General features: G+C 41.3%; 2 protein-coding genes across 5 annotated transcripts in view; one reads left to right on the top strand and one right to left on the bottom strand.

Annotated features, from left to right (window-relative positions):
* LOC309666864 (uncharacterized protein) overlaps window positions 1-25462 on the top strand; it is a gene marked incomplete at its 5' end in the record, with an annotated part of 209266 nt that overhangs the window by 37978 nt on the left and 145826 nt on the right. The gene's annotated exons all lie outside the window — the stretch shown is intronic.
* Window positions 1-25462, bottom strand: part of SLC2A12 (solute carrier family 2 member 12) — a 57735-nt gene that overhangs the window by 5257 nt on the left and 27016 nt on the right. For 2 of the 4 annotated variants that reach the window (XM_082474679.1, XM_082474680.1), the window contains exons 3-4: window positions 12867-12989; window positions 9221-9353 (exon numbers count right to left, since the gene is read on the bottom strand). In XM_082474679.1, coding sequence (XP_082330805.1) covers window positions 9221-9353; window positions 12867-12989 — 256 coding nt within the window. The other 2 variants (XR_014267285.1, XM_082474681.1) reach the window with 2 other exon arrangements.

Here is a 25462-nt window from a genome sequence, read left to right as displayed (position 1 = left end):
GGGCTCCCCTGTTTTACCGTCCATGCACTTTCTCAAGCTAAAAATTTAGGTACCACCCTGACTACATCATTGCCTTACTCCTATATCCAGTTAATTCATTAATTTATTCATTTTCAATAATGAGCTTCAATTATATGCGAAGAACTTATTCCAGGTGCTGGGAAACAACAGTGAACAAAGTATACAAAATTCCCTGCCCTCAAGGAATTTAATGGAGCGAGAGGAGATAGACAAGAAACCAAGAGAGATATAGAAGGTACTAGCTTTGGGGGAAAAACTGAAAAAAGAGAGTGGATGCAGAGTTGGGACACGATTGTGATTTTAAATAAGGTAACAGGACAATTCAGAAGGAGATAAAGTGGTGAGACAAGTGGATATCTAAGGGAAGGGAATTCTAGACAGAGGAAACCAGGGCAGAGACCCTGAGTCTTGAGCATTGCGTGGTGTGTTTGGGATGCAGCAAAATGGCCAGTGCAGCTGATGAGAGTGAAAGAGGGGGAGAGTAGTAGGATATGTAGGGCTGTTCGGGCCATCAAAGCCGCTGGGGGATTTGAGCAAAGGAATAGCTTGATCATATTTAAAGGGATCACTGGCTGCTGTGCTGAAAACAGATCGGAGGGGATGGAGGCTGAAAACAGGACCAGGCAGGTGGCTACTACAGTAACGCAGGAGAGAGCACGGCGACTCAGATCAATGGAGGGGCAGTGCAGGTGGCAGGCTCTGGATTTTTCTTTTTTTTTTTTTTTTTTTAATTTATTTTTGGCTGTGTTGGGTCTTCGTTTCTGTGCGAGGGCTTTCTCTAGTTGCGGCAAGTGGGGGCCACTCTTCATCGCGGTGCGCGGGCCTTTCACTGTCGCGGCCTCTCTTGTTGCGGAGCACAGGCTCCAGACACCCAGGCTCAGTAGTTGTGGCTCACGGGCGTAGTTGCTCCACGGCATGTGGGATCTTCCCAGACAGGGCTCGAACCCGTGTCCCCTGCACTGGCAGGCAGATTCTCAACCACTGCACCACCAGGGAAGCCCTTTTTTTTAAAAAATAAATTTATTTATTTATTTTTGGCTGCGTTGGGTCTTCATTGCTGTGCGCAGGCTTTCTCTAGTTGCAGCGAGCGGGGGCTGCTCTTCGTTGTGGTGTGCAGGCTTCTTACTGCAGTGGCTGCTCTTGTTGCGGAGCACGGGCTCTAGGTGCACGGGCTTCAGTAGTTGCAGCACAGGGGCTCAGTAGTTGTGGCTCACAAGCTCTAGAGCACAGGCTCAGTAGTTGTGGCGCACGGGCTTAGTTGCTCCAAGGCATGTGGGATCTTCCCAGACCAGGGCTCAAACCCGTGTCCCCTGCATTGGCAGGCAGATTCTTAACCACTGTGCTTCCAGGGAAGTCCCTGGATCTATTTTTAAATTAGGGCCAACACTGTTTTCTGAAAGACTGAACATGGGGTGGGAGGGAAAGAGTCAGGGGAGACGCCAAGGTTTGTGACCAGAGCAAGTAGAAGGATAAGGTTGACATCAGCTGAGGTGGAAAAGTCTGCGAGTGGAGTAGGTTTGGGGAATATTGGGGTTCAATTCAGATCACGTTTGTAATATTTGTTAGACATTTGAAAAGAGTTGGAGAGCAAACAGTTGAATAGACGAGCCTTGTGTTCAGGAGAGATATTGAAGCTGGAGATGTAAATGTTGGATTCGGTGGCATATGGATGGTGTAAAGACCATAACTTTGAGATCAACGAGCCAGTGAGGGGATAGAGAAGGGGTCAGAGGACGAAGCCCTAGGGCACACCAACTTTAAGATAGTGACAGATGAGATGGAACCAGCAGAGGATGCTGAGGAGGAGTGACTGGTAGGAAACAACCAGGAGGCCGGTCCCTGACGGCAGTGAAGCAAGTATTTTGGGAAGGAGGGCATGCTCACCCCAGTCAATGCTGGGGATGGTCACTACATGAGCCATTAAGACGACGAATGAGAATTGATCACTGGGTTTAGCAACATGGAGGTAACCAGGATGTTAAAAGGAGCAATGACAGTAGAGTAATGGCCATAAAAGTCTCATCAGAGCAGGTTCATGAGAGAATAGGAAGAGAGGAATTGCTGACAGTGAATAGAGACAACTCTGAAAGAACTTTGCTATAAATGATGGCAAAGAATACAGGTGAAAATAAATGATAGCAGAGCAGGACTTCCCTGGTGGCACAGTGGTTAAGAGTCCGCCTGCCAATGCAGGGGACACAGGTTCGATCCCTCGTCCGGGAAGATCCCACATGCCACGGAGCAACTAAGCCCGTGCGCCACAACTGCTGAGCCTGAGCTCTAGAGCCCGCGAGCGACAACTTCTGAGCCCACATGCCATGACTACTGAAGCCCGTGTGCCTAGAGCCCGTGCTCTACAACAAGAGAAGCACAGCAATGAGAAGCCCGCACACTGCAACCAAGAGTAGCCTCCGCTCGCCGCAACTAGAGAAAGCCCGCGAGCAGCAACGAAGACCCAATACAGCCAAAAATGAATAAATAAAAATAAATAAATCTAATTTAAAAAATGATAGCAGAGCAAAACCTAGGGAGGAAAATGGGATCAAAAGATTTTTTTTTGTTAAGATGGGGAAAAAAATCACACAAGGTTGCTCTGCTGATGCAAAATAGAGATCTAGGAGAGAGGGAAGGTATGGATGATGCAGCGGTGATCAGGGAGGACTACTGGGGAATGTTCTGGAGAAGGGAAGGGCAGAGGGCATGAAGTGGTTGGCTTCACATAGGAATGAGTTAAAAGATAGAACCCAGAGGAATGGTGGTGTATTTGGATACAAATACTGATGTGTGGGTTGAGGTGGAAGGTTAAGGAAGTTCCCTTTCTGATTGTGTTCATTTCTTCCATGAAGTCAGGAGCAAGGCTGTTGGCGGGAGTGAGGACGGCTAAGGAGGTGGGAGGTTTCCAGAGAGGGGCTGGTATTGAGCAGGTGTCTAGGAGAGACAGTTCATGGACAAGGGACATGGCTGATTGCCAGGTAGCGTGGAGGGGGCCTCTTGAGGTCAGTGAGGATGATTGAACCTGGGCCCCAGCCCTGTGCTCGTGTGCTTTCTCAGCTATGTTCAGCTGTGTGCCTGCAGAAGCTGGCTTGGCACGCCTTAAAGTAAATGAGGTCATGTCACTCCCCTGCTGAAAATACATTAGTAGCTTCCCATTGCACTTAGAATGAAATCCAAATTCAGTCTGTAAAGCCCCACACGTCAGTCTCCACCGACTTTCTCACTGGATCTCAAAGATTGCAGCCTCCTGAGCACCTTTTGGTTCCTGGAACAGGTCCAGTGTGTTTCTGATTTAGTCTTTGCACTAGCTGTTCTCTGCCTGAATTCTCTTTCCCCCTACCTTTGCAGGGTTGGCTCTTCATTACTACTCAGATTTTATCTTAAATGTTATCTCTCAGGGTAACCATCTCAGATCACCAATCAAAAGTACCCCCCTGGGCTTCCCTGGTGGTGCAGTGGTTAAGAATCCGCCTGCCAGTGCAGGGGACACGGGTTCAAGCCCTGGTCCGGGAAGATCCCACATGCTGCGGAGCAACTAAGCCCATGCGCCACAACTACTGAGCCTGTGCTCTAGAGCCTGTGAGGCACAACTACTGAGCCCACGTGCCACAACTACTGAAGCCTGCGTGCCTAGAGCCCATGCTCTGGAACAAGAGAAGCCACCGCAATGAGAAGCCCGCGCACTGCAATGAAGAGTAGCCCCCGCTCGCCGCAACTAGAGAGAGCCCACGCACAGTAACAAAGACCCAACACAGCCATAAATAAATAAACAAATAAATAAATAAAGTACCCCCTACAATAAGATACCACCTCAAGCCATTAGGTTGGCCACTACCAAAAAAAAAAAAAAAAAAAAAAAAGTAGAAAATAACAAGTGTTGCACTACTATACATAAAATAGATAACTAATATGGGCCTACTGTATAGCACAGGGAACTCTACTCAGTACTCTGTAATGATCTATATGGGAAAAGAATCTAAAAAAGAGTGGATATATGTATATGTATAACTGATTCACTTTGCTGTACAGCAAACACTAACACAACATTGTAAATCAACTACTCTAATAAAAATGTACAACGAAACAAAAACCCCAAAAAACAAAAGTACCCCCCCACACACGCTTACTATCTTAATTCTCATGGCATTTTTGCTCACTGATTAATGTCATAGCACCTAGAACAGTGCGTGGCACGGAACAGGTGCTCAGTAAGTAGCGAATAAATGAATTTGGGTGAATGAATGAAGGAATGACCACATAAAATGAGCTGCTAAAAGTGAAAAGTAACCTAAGTCTCAGAACTAAAATATTTACAAAACATTAACTTGTTAGTTTTCTCTAATTGTTTCCACTTAAACTGGGGAAAAGAATGAAAGTCACAGCTGAAATAGCACATATGGCAAATGTCCCATTTTGTGTTTGTGTTTGTAGCTGGCAGGGCACAAGTTCAAAATGAAATCCTTTCAAATTACATTATTGCTGAAATCTTTTCTGACCTCTCCACTGAGTCATTGTTTATCTTACAAGAAACTTAACAACTTTGGAAGAATATTTGTTTTCTCAGCCTTGTAGAAATAGAAGGAAAAGAAGCCAACTCCAAATATGAGAAAGGAAAATATCAAGCGGTATGGAGTATCAAATTTGAAGTTAATTTGGTATTCTAAATAGTTTCCTTTCTTGCTGCTTAGAAAATCATTGGGACATACACATTTGGACTCTCCTTCCCTGGGGACAAAAGTTGATTCACTGTTTCATTAACTCCGAAGTTCATGAAGACTCCCTTAGCTCAGCAGTAGCCGTCCTCCATCTTCGAGTTTACGTCAACTTTCGTGTCCTCACAAGTCCCCGGGGGCTTTCCACCGCCCCACATTCACTTAGCTAGTTCGATCACTTTTCAATACCATTATGTATTTTATTTCTATTTTTGTCTCTGCCATTTCCCTCCAGGGAACCTTGTTTAACACACATACTTCATACATAACTTTGGTCAATTTATACCATTCAGGCTGCTTACATTTTCATTTTTAAAGCATTTGCCAACCTACTGCTTCAAGCTAAGACATGTCCCAGGCTCTTTGATGTTGCAGAAATCAGAGTTAGCCAAGATTTCTGAAGGCAACTGTTTCCTTTCTGCCCTTAGGTACTGGGCTTTCCCCACAAGAATGCATCCCTGGTAGACACTGCTGCTTGCTGCTCCTAGAAATGAATTTGAAATGCAGAATTGTTTTGCCACCTCGTCTTTCATAATTGGCACCTGTGCCCTTATCTCTATTTGTTCTTCTACACCAACCTCCTGGTACTTGTGGAATCTGTCTAGGGGTGGGGAGTACTTGGGCTTTTGGATCTCTCCTAATTTGCAATTTAAAACTTTCTTGGAGAGGGTCTGGATTTAAGTTTGAGTAATTCAAAAACATTTCATAATGCAGAGTTTGGTTAATTTAGACAGATTTCTTCCCCACCCCTAATTCTGAATGAATATGTTTTGTTGAGTTTTAGACACCCAAATCACTATGTTCTTACAGAATGTCTTATTCTGGAGGCCTACTGGATGGAAAGATTGGCTTAAGTTTTGTCTTCAAATTTTCATTCGGTTTTAAATTTGATCCATTCTGACAGCCCCATATTAAAAAAAAAAAAAAGGATCTAAAAGTTTCTTAACCTTAATTCGTTGAGAACATCCTGCTTTCAAGTTAGACTTTTTAAAAAAGAGGGCAATGGGGAGTGATTCTTAGTTTCGTTCAATTAATTCATTACTGCTTTCTCCCTGCTTCAATTTTTTAGTTAGTATTGCTCACAAGAATTGTAACAAACCTTTATTTTGAAAGGCATTCTCTACCCCAATACATGTGCCCTTCCTTTGCACTTGCCAACACAGGGTATTGCAATGGTCTGTTTTCTGGTCTGCCTCTCCAAGTAAAGGAGCTATGGATTCTTTGTCTCCTATATTTTCAGTCCTTTCGTAATACAGTGTCTACTCCATAGTAGATAATCAACAAAGAGTTGAATGAACAACCTCTGAAGTTGCGGGCAGGGAGTGGTATGCTGGAGGCCATATGTCTCCCTTTTCTGAACACATACCTCTTCCTGTTGCACAGATTGTTAGATCATAAGATTAAATCTCGGGCTTCCCTGGTGGCGCAGTGGTTGAGAATCTGCCTGCCAATGCAGGGGACACGGGTTCGAGCCCTGGTCTGGGAAGATCCCACATGCCGCGGAGCAACTAGGCCCGTGAGCCACAACTACTGAGCCTGCGCGTCTGGAGCTTGTGCTCCGCAACAAGAGAGGCCACGATAGTGAGAGGCCCGCACACAGCGATGAAGAGTGGCCCCCGCTTGCCACAACTAGAGAAAGCCCTAGCACAGAAACGAAGACCCAACATAGCAATCAATCAATCAATAAATAAATCTTAAAAAAAAAAAAAATCTCATCTGTGATCCACAGATCAAAACTTGTTGTGGTTTATATTGTTACCCATAATCTAATCCCCACACACAATGAATTCAGCATTGGATTGACCACAAGGTATCCAACTGAACAGTGGATACTTTTTAATCATCTGCTAGGAATCAGTTTTAAGCTAGGCACTGTAGAGGTTACACACGAAAGATAATGGGCCAAGACCATTCCTGGATGCCAAAACTTTATAACCTACCTAATTAAGGAAGTGAAATCACTAGAGTTTTAGCTAAGGCAATATAAAAAGAAAATGGGGGGAATTCCCTGGCGGTCCAGTGGTTAGGGCTCCCCATGTCCACTGCAAGGGGCACAGGTTCGATCCCTGGTCAGGAAACTAAGATCCCGCATGCCCTGTGGCGTGACCAAAAAAAAAAAAAAAAAAAAATGGGACTAGAAAATATTGATGATCCTGGTGAAAGGAATATTATCAGGGCTAGGGGCTAGGGTTACTCAAGGCTTTGAAGATGAGGATTTGCATTGGCCCTTAAGGCATAAGGCTATAGGGCTAACTCTTCAAAGATAACTCTCATGTAGGAATAGAAGCAGAAATAAGGAAGTAAGAGTTAGTGAGTCAGGAGAAAACCCAGGGGAAAAAAATTGTTTCTTAGGAGGTAAAAGAATTTCAAGAAAGAGTAGGTGTGGTAGATTAAATGTGGTAAAAAACAAAAACAAAAAACTTTGCCCTTCGTTTCATCAAGACATAAGTCAATCCCTACACCCCTTGAACCTGGGCTGGCCTTGGGACTTGTACTGACAATAGAAAGTAATGGAAGTGATGTAGTGTGACTTCCAGAAGGGAAACCTCATGGAACCTTGCAGCTTATGCCTCCACTACCTTGGAATGCTGCCCGGAGGCAGACATTGTTGATGTCTGACAGGTGGGGAAGCCACGTTAGCCTTCTGGAGGATGAGGCCACCTGAAGAGAACTGAAGCTCCCCGCTGTGTCAGCACCTTCCAATCCAACTGACCCTCCTGCTGATGTTGGGGGAGCCTGGGTGACATTAGCGAAGGCCCCACCTAGCCAAACCAAAGGATCACAGAAAATAGTAAATGGTGTATTTTAAGCCACTACATTAGGGGAGAGTGTTTTATATCTAAATAGACCACTGATGTGAAACAAGCTCTAGGGAAGATGAGAAATGAAGGGTGACCAACAGATGTGGACATCACTGGTGTCCTGGCATCTAAGTTCTGGAAAAGGCCTGCATCGGTCAGACATGTTTCCAGTTTACAGATGAATGCACTGCGTTATCAAGGTCTGAGGCTATTAGTTATTTGAATCATGTATGTGTAATTAATTGTCGTTCAGATTCTGTGCTCGCCAAGAAATCCAATTATTTGACTTCAACTTGAATAGAGCCAGGCAATGCTCTGGCCAGGCCAAGGAGATAGCTGGCTTTCCTGACAATTATATTTCTCTTTGTAAATGAATACTTTTCATTTTCATTGAAGGCTTTAAAAATAGGGCCTTATCTGCATCAAAAATCAGCCCTACAGTTGACATTTACCTTGAATTAAGAGAAAAGTTTTTCTGCTTACTAAAATGAAATGTCTTTAAAATGTAAACCTTTTTTTTTTTTTTGGCCACCCCACTCGGCTTGTGAGATCTTAGTTCCCTGACCAGGTATTGAACCCGGGTCCTGGCAGTGAGAGTGCCAAGTCCTAACCACTGGACCGCCAGGGAATTCCCTGTAAACCATTTTAAAGTACATAAGGTACAAAGTAAAACTCATCCATACTCCTACTTACTTCATACCCTAATAATAATAATAAATTATTATATAATACTAATAAACCAGGATTAAGAGCTCGGTCTATATATTTGTACACATATCCCTACCATCAATTCACCTATCAAGTTTATTCTTCCTTCAGACAAAAGCTGAAGAATCACTATGCCCACAGTTTCTGTAGCCATCATACATTTCTCTCTAGTGTAATGCAAGTTTTTTTAGAAGAAAGGCACAAACTGTAAATATGTAGTTTCCTCCTGTTATATTAAAGTCCATGAACACGTATCCCTACATTTTTGGGCAGAATGATTAAATCCTAGGAAGAGCAACAAGTTCCCCTTCATTCCTGGCCCCTTTGCATCCTCTCCTCCCCCAGGCCACAGTTTCAACAGTCAAGAGCTGTGAGACCTGCTCCTAAAGAAAAGGGGAGTATTCTACAGGCCACTGCTATGTCAAATTGTTCAAGCAGTCTCTCCATATGAATTTTATTTAACCAGTGTTCTAACTGCCTATTCATGTAGGAAACTCTTTATCTTTCTTAGTTCACTTTGTGCCATATTTGGAATAATTGTAGACATTTAAGCCCAAGAGTTTTCCTGGTAACCTTAGCCTTAACAAGTGTTTAGGGCTTAGAGACCTACAAGTGTGATAGAGGTGGAAGGCTGAAGCCCACGGTGCTAGCACAAGGCAAGCATGACATTCCAGGACCACCTGAAACCCCAAGCAACTCCCACCCCCTGTGTGGGAAACCAGAGATGGGCGAGGTTCTTCAATCATTACTGAAAAGAGCTTTGAAAGTTTCACTTGTTAGAAAGCTCTGCTTATTCTAATTCCTTAGCTGAATTAGCCAAATTAAACGCATGGCAGAGAAACTCGAATTATGCTTTGAGATATGGTTTCTCCACCAAAGGGAATATCCTAAAAAATTTCAGATATTATTATTATTCCACTGTATATAAAAGCTGAATTTTTGACCAAAGAGTGCTGTTTGGAGAGCAATGCACATAATACTCACTCTTTTGCCAGCTCCATTGATATTTGTTCCAAAGAGCATCCCTTTGTTTCGGGTATAAACACAACAACAAAAACCAGAGATGCTAGACTCATAATTGTATATATAAAGCACACACATGGCAGGCCAATGAGATCTAGAGAGGACAAAAGAAATTGGTTAGAGATGCATTTTGTGTTGCTTTCATCCCATTTGTGGACAGCTGCTTCTTAGAGCATATATGAAAACATATGTATTTTCAAACATGCCGGTAGTATCCAGGGAAATAGCAATCACAAATTAAAAATATAGCCAGCCTCTGAAAGTTTCATTTTCACAAACAACCCCAGCTTTCTCTGGTAAAGTGAATAACAATCTTGTAAATATCACAATTTAAACCCAATGCCATCTTCTTGGTGAACATAATACTTCTCGTTTTCAAAATGGTAATAGAAATGCTCATTGCCAAAACAAAAAACAAACAAAAAAAAAAACCTCAAACAACACAGAAACACATAAAACAGAAGGTAAACTATCTCATCTCTCCTCACCCTCTACCATTCCTCTAGTGGGAATCCCCGCCATAGCAGTTTGGTTTCTACTTGGTAGACATTTTTAAAGACATATTTATACAGATGGACTCTTCTTGGAATGAGCTCCCCCTTCTTTACTCTGATTTGAATAAATTGTTTCATGTTGACAATATTTCATCATTTTAGTAGCTGGCAGTATTTGTAATACTGCTTCCTGGATTCAGAGAGCAAAAGTGATAATGGTTCGACTGAAAGGCATTAACTTGCTAAGATGCATCAGCAAGAAGCAGGACCCTCCAGTTTTGATGGATCTCACCCGCCAACCTAGTTTTCCCTCTGAGCGCTTCTAGCCAGAGGTACAGTCCCTTTGTAGTACTGACCAAGGTCAAGGTATGTTAGCTGGTGAGAGGTGGCCCCCAATGCACTTGAGTCTGCCCTTGCACTGCGGCATCCCGGGCTCAGCGGAAAGGCCAGTGTGGCCAGGAGCAGGGAGGAGGAAGCTGGATTTTTTTGAACACAGGCTCAGACCAGCCACAGACTGAAACAATGCAAATAGCCCTTAGCGGCCACAAATCACAACTGGTCAGTCGGGAACATTGACTGAGCAGTTATGCGGAAGGTATTTGGTAATGCAAAGTGGAAGGATCTATGCATATTAACCACTCATAGGTCAGCTGTGCTGAGGTGGGGAGAAGCAGGGAGAAGGAACAGCTCTGCAGTCCTTCTGGCAATTTTAATTGAAGTTTGCTCCCTCAGTGCTTTTCTTGCTGCTGACACAGGGTTTTGCCCAAGTGAGTGCTTAATAAAGTGCTTGGAGAATTGGTCCTTCTTTCCTCTCTGGGGCATAAAACCAGAAAATAAAAAGTGGAAAAAAAAAAAAAAAACCCAAAAGGTTATCTCAGCAAACTTCTCTGCTCTTCTGTTTGAGTACTTTCAGTAACAGGGAGCTCATCACTTATCAAAAATGCACACTGCAAAAAAAAAAAAAAAAAAAAGCACACTGCGTTGTGAGTCAGCCCTGTCTGTTTCAAACACATTCCCCACTCGTTCCTAAGCCCAAGTCTACCTTCCGGGAACTTGGGTTCAGAGGTTCTGCTTTGCCCTCTGGATCAGCCTTCCTCATCCCTTCTTCACGAAAGCGGCGCAAATATTTGAATGCACCTCCATCCCTTGTTGAGCATCCTATTGTCCAAGTCAAACTCCCAAACTCTTGCAACCGTTCTTCACAGACCAGGGGTCACCTGCCCATGTTATCCAGGTTGCCCTCCCTTGGTGGGCACACTGCAACCCTCTTCAAATATTTTACTCAGAGCTGAGAGCAATACCGCAGCTGTATTATGACCACAGCAGAGTATGTCTGTGTCTCCGGTACACTCTGTTCTTATTGATACAGCTGAAATTGCGCTAAAAGTTGGTGTCCAAGGGCTTGCCACCAAGCAGAACCCTTATATCTTTTACTTGGAAAATTGATTTTTGAAAAGAAGTATAGAATTTCAAACTTAGTCCAGTGAAATGTCATTTACAGGTTTGAGCTCATTCCAGAATTTTTTTTTAAAATGAGTATGCTTTCCCAACATTTGTTCTAAGAGCCCATGCAGAACTTCTGAATCTTCATCAAGCTCATCCTATGGATTAGCTATCCTTCCCAGAAATTCGTGTCCTCTTTATTCATCCTTCATCATTTCCATTCTTTCTTTTATATTTCTCTTTCTCCATATAAACAGTAGGTAAGTCTGTGTGTGTGTGTGTGTGTGTGTGTGTGTGTGTGAGAAGGTGAAGGGCACGGGTCTATGTGTGTGATCTGAGCAGGAGACGTACGGTTAGTGCAAATGACCAGTTCCTGTGTTTCCTTTCCTCTTGGGCTATTTCCAAAAATGTAGGACATAAATATTTTAAAATTTTATGTAAAAACCCAAACTGTGCTTAATTAATAACTCTAAAAGTTCATTTCCAAAAGTAGGTATACTCAAAAAAAAGTCAACAAGATTCAGAAGTACTACATATAGATATATACTTTTTTGACTATACATCCACTTTTGAAATGGTATCAATACATATTATCTCTGTATTATAGATACTATTTAATATTTATGCATTATATATATACATATACATATAAAATAAAGGAAGGGACGAAAATTCAATTCATTGGTCAGTTTTGGAGGATGCTGGGGAACTACCTCATTATTTTGAAAAGCAGAAAATAAAGAGAAAGTTTCAAACATTCAACATTCATCTTGGCTTTCTTATATGATTCATACTTCAGGGCAGGCAAATAACTAATGAGAAGAAATTTCTCCTTAAGAGAAGTATTGCTGATAAAAAACTTAGTAGGAATGATGAAATGAAGATAACGGATCTGGGAAATGATCCTCAAAGGATGCAGGCATGACAAAGTGGGAGACAAGCACACAGGACGCGCCTCTGATGGCAGGACACAGGCCATCACCAGGGAAGGATTTTGCAACTAAACAAGAAAATCTAAATCTTTTTCAGCCTCTACATCTAAATAGCAGTCTACAGGAAACACAAAGGACAGAGGGTCATGTGATGTGACTAAATCCAACCCCCGGGGAAAACAGCAAATCCAACCCCGGGGGAAAACTCTATGAAACAAATGACCCAGTTTCTTCATTAAAAATATAAACTGTAGGGGGAGGAAAAATGGAGACGAAACCTACAAATTATGAGACATATCAATCAACCGTAAATTATTTGGACTGTGATTCAAACAAAGTATAAAAAATAATTATGAGACAATTGGAAGGATGTGAACACAGACTGGATACTTGATACCAAGAGACTATTAATAGTATAATATTTTTAGGTGTGATAATGATATTGAAGTTATAGTGTTTACATGTCTTATCTTTCAGAGGTTCCTGCTGAAATTTTAGAGACAAAATGACATGTTTGGACAATGACTCAAAATAATTTGGGGGGCAGAGCAGGTGGGGTCATAAATGAAGGCTGATAAATTTTTAAATTGGGTGGTCAGTACATCAGGTTCACTGCCATTCTCTTTACTTTTTGAGTGTGTTTGAAAATGTTGACAAGAAAATGTTTTTCAGGCGAGTGTGCTTCCCTAAGATTTGTCCTAAGAGCACAAAAGGCGTTAGAGGAAAGCGAGTTCTCACCTGTCACAGTCAAAAAGGTCAGAGAGATGAGGAGATTGATGCCCCAGTTCATGCTAGAAGTTAGAGCCATGGCTCGTCCTCGAATTCCACCAGGAAAAATCTCACTCAGCACCAGCCAGGGCACTGGAAGACAAGGAAGAGTGGGTGGGGGACAGCAAAATGAACAAAAAGCCATTGAAGCTGAGGGCCAGCCCGCTGACCTCTGCCCTAGTCCCACGTGATCTGTGGTTGGAGAGCAGGGCCGTGTCCTTTTACAGGACGAGGGAGGAGAGAGTGTGCTTTCTCTTCACCTCCAACCAAGTGAGAAGGGATCCAGGAGAAACACTGAGAGAGCTTGACAATGGTCCCTGGAAATAGGGGGAGGGACATAAAGGGCTGGTAGGGGGACACTGGTCTGAGAAATGCAAACAGACAGGGCAGTGGCTAGGGCCACCTGCCCACGACAAGGGGCAGCTGTGAGCCTCCTGCCAAGCACAGAGCCTCAGTGCCAGAGCCCGGCTCTATCTGCTTTCCTCTGGGCCCTTTCCTGTAATCTCCTCTGCCCCCGACCTTTGCCAAGTCCAACATCATAGCTACTGAGTGGGTAGGAGATAGAGCCAGGAGGGCGGAGGAAGGAGGCTGGCTCCTCTCCCCTCCCTCACTTGGGCTTCCTGGCCCGTGGCAAGCTGGGTGGAGAGAAGCTCTCAGTTAGACAGAGCTCCAGGATTCGATGTTATGCCAGACAAAACATTTGACTTTCTGAAAGGAGACTCTTCTTGGCACGAAAACTGATCAGAGGACTTTTTATGATCTGAGAGTGACACAGAACATTATAGGACCTGCCTGACGGGATTAAAAAGGGCAGCAGAGGAGCAAATTAACTTGTCTTCTGCTCACAGCCTATCAAATCCAGTTTGCCTAATAGCTACCAGTTCTTCCAATGGGCTGAGACTTTTACAAACCTTATCTCATTTGATCCTCGCTGAATTCCTACCAGATAGGAACTATATTACTCTCCCTCTTTTACAGAAGGGGAAATTGAGGCTTAAAGGAGTTCATAATTTGCCAAGGTCCCAGAGCTCAGAGGTGGCAGCAGAGGTGGCGTTGAGCCTGGGCAGCCTCTGGAACTCATGCTTTTTCATCTTGGTGCTCTCTTGGGGGTGGCTCAATAAATATTCGTTAATGAATACATAAATGTGGAGTATAAGCACCTCTGATTCTGAGGAAAGAAGGGCTTAGGAGCTGTCCCAGACCTGCTCCCTGCTGTCTAAGTCACATTGTGTTGCAAAGCCGGTGTTTAGATACAGACCAGATGCATCGCCTTGCCCGAGATGAGGCGGTGTGAGGGAAGGAGCGAGAGGCCAGGGAGCGGGCCCCCGCCAGCAACCACCTGGGCTGCCAATGCCAGAATCATGGAGCAGTCACCTGTGTCCCTGATTGAAGTCACCTCTCACGACAAGATCATGCTCTGTAGAGAAAACACCTGCTCGGAGTAAATGTGCTGTTTTAAAGTAAGAAAAATATTTAAATTATACAAGAGGACTGGAAACACATTTTTTTTCTCTATTATCTTCTCGGGCGTGGGTGAGAACTGCAACCAAAGGAACATGATTATTATTGTTCTAATTAAGAGGGAATTCAAAAATAACATTCCAGATCCCTCCCCTCCACTCTTTCCCCAGAAGATCTTCAGTAGATTCTTGCAGATTATATCCTTGGAGACCAGTGCAAAGCTCAGGTAACCTTGCCTTGAGCTTTGCAAGACTGGGGATCTGGATCTGAGTAGAATGAGAGCTGCATAATTCTGGTGAAGCCTTTGTAATGACCTGTCCTTGGGCAAATACAAGATGAAAGTATGTAAGTCCACTCTGTTGAAGATAAATAATCTATGCCGCAGGCCAATCCCCCAGGCCCCTTCCTGCCTTGGGTATTTGGTGAGGGTAGGGGTGGAGCAGAGAGTACCTTAGGGTCTTTTGCTCTAGCAGCCATGAGGAAAAGGTGGGGGAATGGACACGCTGATTTTCTTTGAGGATAAGAGTTAGCACTGGTTTTCTTGATCTACTTCCATCCCCCCTTCATCACCTCTGATCTACCCCACTTCCCCTCCCCACCTTGCATCACGATGGCTTCTTGGAATTATTTGGTGGGGTTTGGGGAAAATCCTTTCCACGCTGTCCTCAGATGAGAATGAGTTGATCCTGCTGTTACAGAGAGTGATGGATCTTACCAACAAGAAGATGGGACAGTTGCACAAAGCACTAGTTATAAGTGCTCAGTCTGAACGGTCAAGGGCTCACCTAAAACAACCCAGCAACCACACTGAGGCCTGTCCTAGGCATGCGTTCAGTGCAGCATCTGAGCCAAGCTCTTGGGCAGTTGAACCAGTCAGTGAGCAATGAACTGAATACTGAAAAACAGACTTCCGTCAGTCTCTGATGGGCCCTTGTTGTCAGGCAAAACTTACACCTGACATTTCCAAAAGTAATATATCATTGCTGAAAGCGACTACTTCATTTTTGATCTAGTGGAGAAAATTCAAGAATCGATGCCTTGGTTTATGTAATACTGACAAACTGGATGTTGCAGCAATTGACAAAGGTTTTGACAAGGATGGTTCAACACCCCCAATATGGAACCTGTCAGGTCAAAATAAGGAGAGTAAATAAGTAATAAATATTTGTAAATTAATTTAAATAATTAATTAATTCATAATAACGTTAAAATAATGTTAACAGTGATCTCAGAACCATAAAAACCGCAGGTTTTCAGATCCAGAGAGCGTGAAATAAAAATCTGAAAGTGGAACTTGCAGCAAGATAGAACTTACTGAGAGGGTAAAGTCTTTCCATGGAAGACTTAGGAGCAAGATGGTGCCAGAATCTTATAGGCCTCCGTGTTGCCTGAAAAAGGGCTGTGAGTACCCAAAGCAGAAGGAATGGAGGAGCTCTTTCAATTCATAAGTAAAGAGCAAAGAGGTATAAATCATCACATGGGGATATATATTGGTACTTAATAATAACAGGTGGAAGTTTTTTTGTCGTTGTTTGTTTGGATCCCTAATGTTTTTCCAGTGAGAGGGCCTAATTTCTCTCCAACAAAAATCAAGCTACTGTCACATGCCACAGTAGAATGGTGGCTCTCTCTGGCTGTTCTCATTATCCCCTTCCCTGATGATAGGCCCACAGGGGGTGCTTTGTGCTATCTGCTTGTGAGGAATCCACAGAGTGGTCAGAGATATAATAACTCTTCCACAGTGAGTGAAGTCACTCACTGCAGGTTAGCAGGCCCTGCAACAATTCTCCTCGATGCCTATTATTTCACCTTCAACCCCATTATTCCAGGCCCACCTCAGCAATATGTACTTCTATAAATGTCAGAGTCTGCACGTGTCCTCTAGGTTACAAGGGTTGAGGAAATTTTGGTCTTGCTGGGAGATGATTGTCCACAAATATTGAAACTCATATTTCACATGGCATTAAATCACCAGGGCTGCCCATTAGAACTTGCTTGATCCAGATGAAATCTGCAGTGTTTATGGCTGCACAGTGTCATAAAAAGACCATGAAGGACAAATACGTTGAAATGTCTTTGTTTGCAATGGAGGACATGAACTTGAATGAATAGGGCCAATCAGTGGAAATGGCTGAGCTCTATCACATATCAACAGCCACACTTAGCTCCTCCCTCCTCCATATTTCAGCCACTGCTGAACATTTTTTTCCACTGAGGTTGTCATTTCTCTCCCTGTACTTTCAGATTCAAACCCCGCAGCATTTCGGGCATGCTTTCCATTTGGCTTGAGCATCTTCTGAACCACTGGCATGGCAGCCTCAGGTTTGAAAGATTCATGGAGGGCTTGAAACTCTTACCAGGGAACTCCTAGCAACTTTGGAGGAAGTTCTACACTTAGGCTGCAGAGTTCTCAACAACTTGATGGAGCCAGTGTCCTATACTTTGTAGGAGTGAAGCCAATTAAATTATGGCCTTATAAGTTCCTTGAGTGGGAACGTCTTGTCCTTTAAAAATATACTCCACCGTAGACCACCATCTCCAATATCAGCAGTGGTACTGTAGCTTTATTTTTATTTTTATTTTTTGTATTCTCCCTTTTCTCAGTCTCTCTGAGTTTTGTTTACTCCTGGCCTCTTTTAAAATACATTTTTCAAGAATATGATCTTGGATTACTTATACTTAACAAACCAAGGAAAACAATGAAATAAAACCTCAATGTTCCTAATCTTTCTATCTTAATGATTTCTAGCCAGAATCAACCGAAATGATTTCTTAAAATATTTTGGGGAAAATTGGATTAAATGAAATAACCCTTAATAAAAAATGCCAGAGTTAAAAATGGAGCCCTTTTGTGATCAGGTACTAATTGGGAATAAGAACGGTGGCAGTGGTCTCCAAACTTTCTTGCTTGTGTAGCCTTTAAAATAATTAGAAAAACTAAGTACTTTCTTTCATTTATAAATCAACATTTAACATTTTTTTACCATAAATTTAAATGACAGCAAAAGATGCAATTTCTACGGTATTTTTAAACTCTATATTTAGAGTAGAGTATAATTATACCACTCAAGTATTTCCAGTGGAATTTAAATACAATACCCATTTGATACTCATCTTCATCCATTTAAAAAATATAACAATAAGGCATTTAACATAAAGTTGACATTGTTTTCAAATAGATGAAATGTGGGGGACTTCCTTGGTGGTCCAGCGGTTAAGACTCCGCGCTTTCAATGCAGGGGACGCGGGTTTGGTTCCTGGTCAGGGAACTAGGATCCCACATGCCGCGTGGCACAGGCAAAAAAAAAAAAAAAAGGAGATGAAATGTACTGTTCTCAAGAATAATAAAAATAGATGGGGAGTTGAAAAAGTTTTTTAATAGGAGTGTCACTACATTCTTTAAACTAACAACAAAAGTTTGTTGTCATGATATATCAGCTGATAACTTGATTAGGTCATCCTACAGTTTTGTTGAAAGCAAATTATTGGAAATATCTAGGCTTATGAGAGAATTATTATCTAGTCATTAGAGTCATTTTTCCATACCACACCTACACCAATATTTCCAACTGCCTTTTTGATTAGTGTTCCTAAGGTTTTTATAATTGGGGACATATATCATAATAAGATTTCTGGTGGGTAACAGGTGTGCTTTCTTTTAAGTGGAAGAATAGTTATTACTGGGAAGACAGGGAAGAAGAAATTTTAGGAAACAGACTTTTCCTAAAAATCCAAAAATTGATTTCCTTTGATGTATCATTGAAGGAATATTGCAGAATGTAGCCCCCAGGATTATGCTTATCCCAATTTGCAGATCACTGAACTAGAGTACAAAAGGCAAAACAAAAAAGGGAAGGAGATACAAGAAATTAGTCTTTTCTGGTTTACACTATAACTTGAATGTCATGCTTCACAGGTAACATTTTATGCTGTGCTTTTTTCATGAATGATGCTTCAGACTTCAATGAGAAAAGTATTAATAGTTTTTAATGTTACAGGTGTTCCTTGGAAAAATGCTTAACATTGTGTTCTGAAAAACAATAAATAACAGGTGAATGCTGTGTTTATTAAGATAGTGTTAAAACCTTAGTCTGTTTCTTTAATGTCTTTACTGTCTGATAGTCGTAATTTTCAAGGGCATGGAACTGTGATCATAGCGTGGGATGGAGAGGAAAGTTAAACACCGATGCATTATATTATGTGAAGAGTTGCTGACGGTAATGTAATAAATGGTGTTACTTCTCTTTGTTTAGCTGTGCTCATGCTACAAAAATGTAGTTTTAGACTCTTTGGTTCTATTAGGTACCACTGGGCATCATTTAACTCTGAAGAGGAAAGTGAGATTTAATTAGCTAAGGCTAATTTTAAGTTTAAGTTTTTCCTCTTTTGCTTGGGTGCAAATTTAGTATAAAACCATTCAGATACTATTATTTGTTTACTTGGCATTATCGCAACGACTAACACCAGAGGACCATATAAATCACCACTTTAATCAAGCAAAATAACTTTTAACTTAATTAACTGGGAAAAAAAGGAACAATATTGGTGTGAATATTGATGATAACTGAAATGTAAGATTTAAAAGGAAAAAAAAAGATTTGAAAGATCTTAAAGGTAGACACAATTAACACAAACCCATTGTGTGAATACGATTGTATAATGGCTACATTTGATAATAAAATTCTCCTGTTTAAAGAATAATAATTTAATCAATATGCCTTTTCTCTAAGAGTATGTGATTATCCAAGAAGAATGGTAGAAAAAAAAGATGAGCGCTAAAAAAGTCTTTGACGGTGATGGTTTGGAATATTAGAGGCCTGGTGTCTAGGAGGAAATATGAAGAATATCAAAATATCTTTGAAAACATTTGATATAATTCTGGTCTGCAAGCCTTTGTTCTAAACCCTGTATATCTTAGAGTGAAGCAGCTGAGTAAACTTCCAAATTAGAACCTGCTGTTCCACACCTCTGGAATTGTCATAATTTTTAGCTGTGCAAACATCACATAAACAATTGCTTTTGGAAGAGCTAGAGTTATTTAGGTATAAAATCTAAATTTAAATGTTATGGCAGATGAGTCATATGCTTCCTACTGATACCCATCCTCCAAAAGACTGGTTAAACTCCATAAAACCAAACAAAACAAAAAGCTAGGCTCTACAATCTTTGTACCTTAAAAAGTTCTAATTTCTTGTTTTAAACAGAAAGGTGGCCTTTTTAGAATATTTGAGTTGAAAGACAATTTTTCATGGCTCTCGCATTTCAGCATGTCTCATGAGAAAAGGCACTGATTTTGTTCCAGGTTGTCTTTCTAAGGATGTTCATATAAGAAACAACCTTGGAAGATAAAGTGTCCCCTCTAGAGCAAAGTTTTGTTTACTCTCCAGTAAGTTAAAGATAATGTCTCCCTCCAGGGGAAAAATCAGGCTGGCTTACTGTCTATTATAAAAGATTTGGGTTCCCTAAACTTGGGGTTCCTCTCCTCTAAAATAACCTGGTCTATGTATAGGTGTCACCTGGCCTGGTTCATGATGCCCTGTGGGTATTGGGGCTTGGGGAATTTGTGCAAATGCTGATAGTCTGGCTATTGCTATTGCTATGAATAATAAACTGTCCTTTGTCTCTGACCAAGGAGTCTTGTGTCTTTTGCCAAAATCCATGAAACTGAGGCTAACTTGTAAGCTTGCAAGTGGGCTCAAATATCAGCCAGTTTACAGTTCTTGAGAGTTTGATAACTTGTGGCTATGGTATGATTTTTCTACAAAGATCTTTTATTACTATTATTAACTTTAGACTTCCAGCTTACATCTGAGAAATTTAACGTGATTGTTAAGCCTGAGATAATCCATTGAAATATTTCTATAAGCTCTAACACTAATTAAGTAAACAAATTCCAGGCTCAGACTTCTACATATTTCCCTTAGGAAAACCAGGAAGGAATTGTCTCAAATCTTTTTTGGAAAGAGTTAAGTTCTAAAACATTCAATTACTAAACCAAGGTAGGAATTATTATCCCATGATATGACTAATTTCAATCTCTCTCTTTTTTTTTTTTCCCCACTCCAGGGGAAACGTTGAATCTTGTATTTGGAGCAAATATGGAAATTTGGAAATGAATATTTTGGCTAACACCATACATTTTTTTAAATGGCCTTAATTTTAGTAAATCTACATGAACCTTCTTTAGTCATCAGATGAATTAGAGGTGGCCACACATCCTCAATTGAGTAGTTTTACTCAGATATAACTTTTGGTCAAATGTGCATGGGGTTCCCCACAAACCACTTTTATTTCTGATGGCCTAGATACTGACACAGATTCATACTAGAGGAGATCAGGATATGTCAACCCCAGACTAGAGAGAAAGCTCCCCTTCATCACAGAAGCTGAGAGAGTTTCAGAAACTTTTTTTGACTCATCTAACAAATATTTCTTGAGCCCCTATTGTGGGCCAGGCCCTAGGTTAGGCTCAAGGAAACAACAATGAACAAGCCAAAGTTTGTGTGCACACAGGACACAGAGTCTAAATTAGTTGCACCAACTTAGAAGAATGGACAGTTGGGTGTTTCTCAACCTAAATCACACCTTTCACCTTTCACCAAAGACTCAGAATTTTCTGTAACACCTGTCTGATAACCTAGAAAGCTCTCTTGACTGTAGGTAATGCAGAAATGAACCATATTTCAAGCAACACATGTATTTTCTTTAGTCTTGACCTAACTGGAATGGTGCATAGAAGGGAGGTGAGGAGGACCATGGCATCATAATTCAATATGGGGCTATGGAGCATCTGCTGTGTCTCCTGATGTGCCTTTAGCAAAATGACTGCTGGGGTCAGTGCTGGCCTTACCAAAACTATACATCTCTTGTCTAGACCATGGCCAGATATTTTTAAATAGCACTAATTACTAAGTGTATTGAGTCCATGCCACACACCAGGCACTGCACTAGGTACACGTCATAGAAATGGCTTTGTTCAACCCCACAGTTACACTGTGAGGTGGATCAGGAAGCTGAAGCCTAGGGAGATGGATTGACCTGCCTGGGGTCCTACACTGTAGAGCTGTGGTTCAAGGTCAGGCAGCCTAATGCCAAAGCGTAGTCTGAATTCACACACTCTGTTGTATAGCCTCCAAAGGCTTTCTGCTCTTCTCCTAAACCTCCAAGCTCAGGTCCCCCTTAAGGCCACTTGATGTTATCCCTGATCCTTCTTTATTTTTCTTCATCACTCTTACCTCCACCTAAATGGTGACACTTCTCTCCTCCTGAAGTTGTATTATACATGCCTTCATTTTCTGGCTTATTGCCTGTCCCCACCACTAGCTCCACTGGGGCAAGGTGTGGCTCTCACTCATCCATCCCTGAATCACCAGCAATGGGTACCATGTCCAGTGGGTTGTGGTGAGCAATCCACACGTGCTGGACAAGTAAGTGAGCAGATGAATCCCCACCACTTTCTTCCTCTCTCCTCTCTCCCTGGTCACTCCAAGATGCTTTCTTGCTGGAACTCCTGCCTATTTGGTAGAAGAGATTGGGGAAGGCGATTTGCTGTCACCTGTCATTCAGTCTTCAGTGTAAAGTTCCGCTTGAACTTGTGAATACAAAGGCAGTTAAAGGATGACAGTCATATCCTCATTACAGAACTTAATATATGACCTTGGACAAATTCTTTCCATCTGCTCTAATGAAAAGTTATTAGTCATGAGATGGAAGAGGAGTTTAATTAATTTATGGACAGAGGAATTTTTGGATTTAAAAAAAGCCCTAATAATTTTTTTTTAATTAATTAATTTATTTTTATTTTTATTATTTATTTTTTATACAGCAGGTTCTTATCTATTTTATACATATTAGTGTATACATGTCAATCCCAATCTCCCAATTCATCCCTCCACCACCCCACTCCCCTGCTTTCCCCCCTTGGTGTCCATACGTTTGTTCTCTACATCTGTGTCTCTATTTCTGCCTTGCAAACCGGGTCATCTGTACCATTTTCTAGATTCCACATATATGCGTTAATATACGTATTTGTTTTTCTCTTTCTGACTTACTTCACTCTGTATGACAGTCTCTAGGTCCATCCACGTCTCTACAAAGGACCCACTTTCGTTCCCTTTTATAAAAGCCCTAAAAATTGTTGTGTAAAGAACAGTCACACACATTTTTCTGAGTTACAGAGACTGTTCTAAGGAGGGCAGCTACACAAGTATTACCTCAGATGAACTCATGAAATAATAACTTTACGCCTTGGGCTTGGGCTTGGGCTCATCTCTGCTTTACTTCTGAAGCCCAAGAAGAAGAGAAATCGTTATGTGGCTCTATGTCCTCACAATGTCAGGACTTTCTGGTTCTACCCTGAAGCTTGAACCACAATAAAAAAGTGTTCAGTTATTAGAAGGAGCTAAAATGATCAGGACCACCCCAGAAAGACTGGAAAGTCAAGTTAAGATTTCGAACATATTTTAAAGTGAGAGATGAGGCGTGGAAAACGGAATGTTTCATAAAAATCTCCAATAAAAGCAGTGGGGTATGTATTGTGATTTTTATTTGATGGAAGAGTTTTAGTATTAGTTACAGAGAAATGGAGGGCAGAGATTCTTAACCTCGGGCTATGAAACCCTTCAGCAGGCTAGTGAAGCCTACAGATTCCTTCATAGAATAATATTTTAAATGTATAAAATAAAATATATGAGATTACTTGGTACCAAATTTATGCCCCCTCCTGAATTCTAGATTCCAGCGTACACCTATTATTCTAAAATCAAGGAAACAGATGACCAGAAAGTAAAATGATGTAGGGCATACACTTTAACCTAAAAATAGAAATACTTTTTGACAAGAGAAACTATGTTGTGATCTAATACAATGAAGGAATGTTGTTCTAAGCCAACACATATTTTAAAAGATTTAATAAAGATGATTTAATCTTGCTTTGATTTTGCTTTGGAACAGCAAGTGCTTTTCCCTTTATGCCCCTATTTACACAAAGGATTTGCTTCTATTACAAGTAATAAACTCTTTAAATGAAATACCTGAGCAATAATCGCATCAGGTTAATAAGTTTTATAATGCATTCATGATCTGGTATGAAAATTTGCTCTTAATAAAAATCTTCTTTAAATTCCAAATGGTTCGTGCTAATGCTCTAGAATACAATTTTGGTGATTGAATTGGAATTCTTATGGTATGTTTTCTTTAGAAAAGAAAAAATGAACTGCAGCATGAATAGAAACAGAAATGACTAACTCTTAGCAAGAAAAAAAAAAGGACAATTATTCAGATCTCTTCTAAAAACCCTAAGAGAATTGACAGTCTCAAGCCACCCATGTGAATTAACTGCTTGTTTTCCTTAGAGGGAATGTTTGGGATTCTGTCTCTGACTGCTTGCCTTCTACCCTCAGGCGTGAATATCTGGATCAGTGCTTGGAACAGCAATTACAAGTTGAAGAAACCATGAGATGAAGGGTTATTTCCCTTTCCCAAACCCAAACCTCCTTCAAACTGAGATTCTCCATCTCATTAGCATTGCTTTTGTTCTAAGAAATGCTCAAAAAGACTCTCTTCTCCATGTGAAAGCAAAAAGCAAAGGTGTCCAAAAAAAAATCTGGGACTACTTTTAGATACTGTGTCTAAAAGTAGGAATTAGTGAAATTCCCAAATAACTCTTTATGACCTGACAAAGAAATGCCCTAAATGCCTCCAACTACTTATTTCTGAGCACTGTTAACTCTCCTGAATCTTTTCTTAGAGGCAAAAACAGAAAAAGATTTTTAAAACTCACACCACAGTTGAGACAGGAGGGAAGGCGGCAAGGCACAACATTTAAAAGAATGACATAGCTGTTGAGGATATGACAAAAACTAGTTAGAACAGATTATGCCCAAGATGGTGGAAGATTTGACTTCCAGAGGACCTTGAGCCTCATTATAAGCTCATTATAATACATTAGCATATGCTAAATGACGTACACACAGGCACCATGACAGTTCCAAAGCCAACCATTAAAGGCCAAAAAGTGGGCTGTGGCCCAATTCCTGGAAATCTCTGCCCCTTCCCCAAAATAGTCAGAATAATCCTCCCACTTGTTAGCCTATGAAATTACCCAGCTCATAAAAACTAACTACCCCATATTTTGGGGCCTCTCGCCTTCTGAGATGGCCCATGCTCTGTCTATGGAGTGTGTATCTCCCTAAATAAACCTGCTTTCCCACTTAACTTTCAGGGCAGAGTCCTCTTGCCTGCCCTCTTGTATCCTTCACAAGCGTCCTACGTTAATAAAGCTACTTGCCTATCACTTCGCCTCTCACTGAATTCCTTCCGTGCTGAGACGTAAAGAACCTGAGGTCCATTAAATCCTGTGACCAGGTGTGTGGTTTCAGCTGGGAGACTGTGGGTTCGAGTCCCTGCCTAAGCCAGAAATTTTGGGTTCAAGTCCCAACTGAAGTACAGCTGGATTCGAGTCCCACCTGAAGGAGTGAGATTAGAAGATTGTGGGTTTGAGTCCCAAACTGAGGTGTGTGGTTTCAAAGTGATGGATTGTTTTGCAAAAACATGATGGTTTCAGGAGGAACAGGAGCTTCTGTGGCAACCTAGTTGTTCCCAGCTTTCCTGGTACTTAGCCTACCCACTAGATAGCTTGACACAGATAAAGAAGCACACTTGGAGATTTCTCCTGTATATTCACTTTAGTTTTAAAGTTCTTCTTTCCCTCTCCTCCTGAGAAACATAAATGTACCCCTGCATGGTTTTCAAACAGATATATACAGTGCTGACTTAAAGGGACAGAAGGAAAAAATGTGAGATGTTGTGTCTTCCCTCAAAGAGCTTACTATCCAGTAACCACATTCTGGTTAATAAACCAAACAAGCATACAAAAGCAGTACACTGTATCATAAAGGACTAAGTTGTAGTATCACGCAGTAACTTCCATTTACATCATACACTATAACATCCAAAACACTTGCACATGCATTAGTTCCCTTGATGCTCACCTATACTCTGTGAGATAGGACAGGTATTATTATGCCCAATTCATGGATTTAGAGAGAGCTTCACAGAAAATAAATGACTTAAAAACATATAACTAGTAGGCAGAAGAACTGAGA

The sequence above is a fragment of the Balaenoptera physalus genome (genome assembly GCF_965194825.1).
Source record: "Balaenoptera physalus genome assembly, chromosome: 9".
NCBI classification, from domain to species: Eukaryota; Metazoa; Chordata; class Mammalia; order Artiodactyla; family Balaenopteridae; genus Balaenoptera; species Balaenoptera physalus.
Note: the sequence above shows the minus strand (reverse complement) of the source record. Positions and strands in the feature narration are given on the sequence as shown.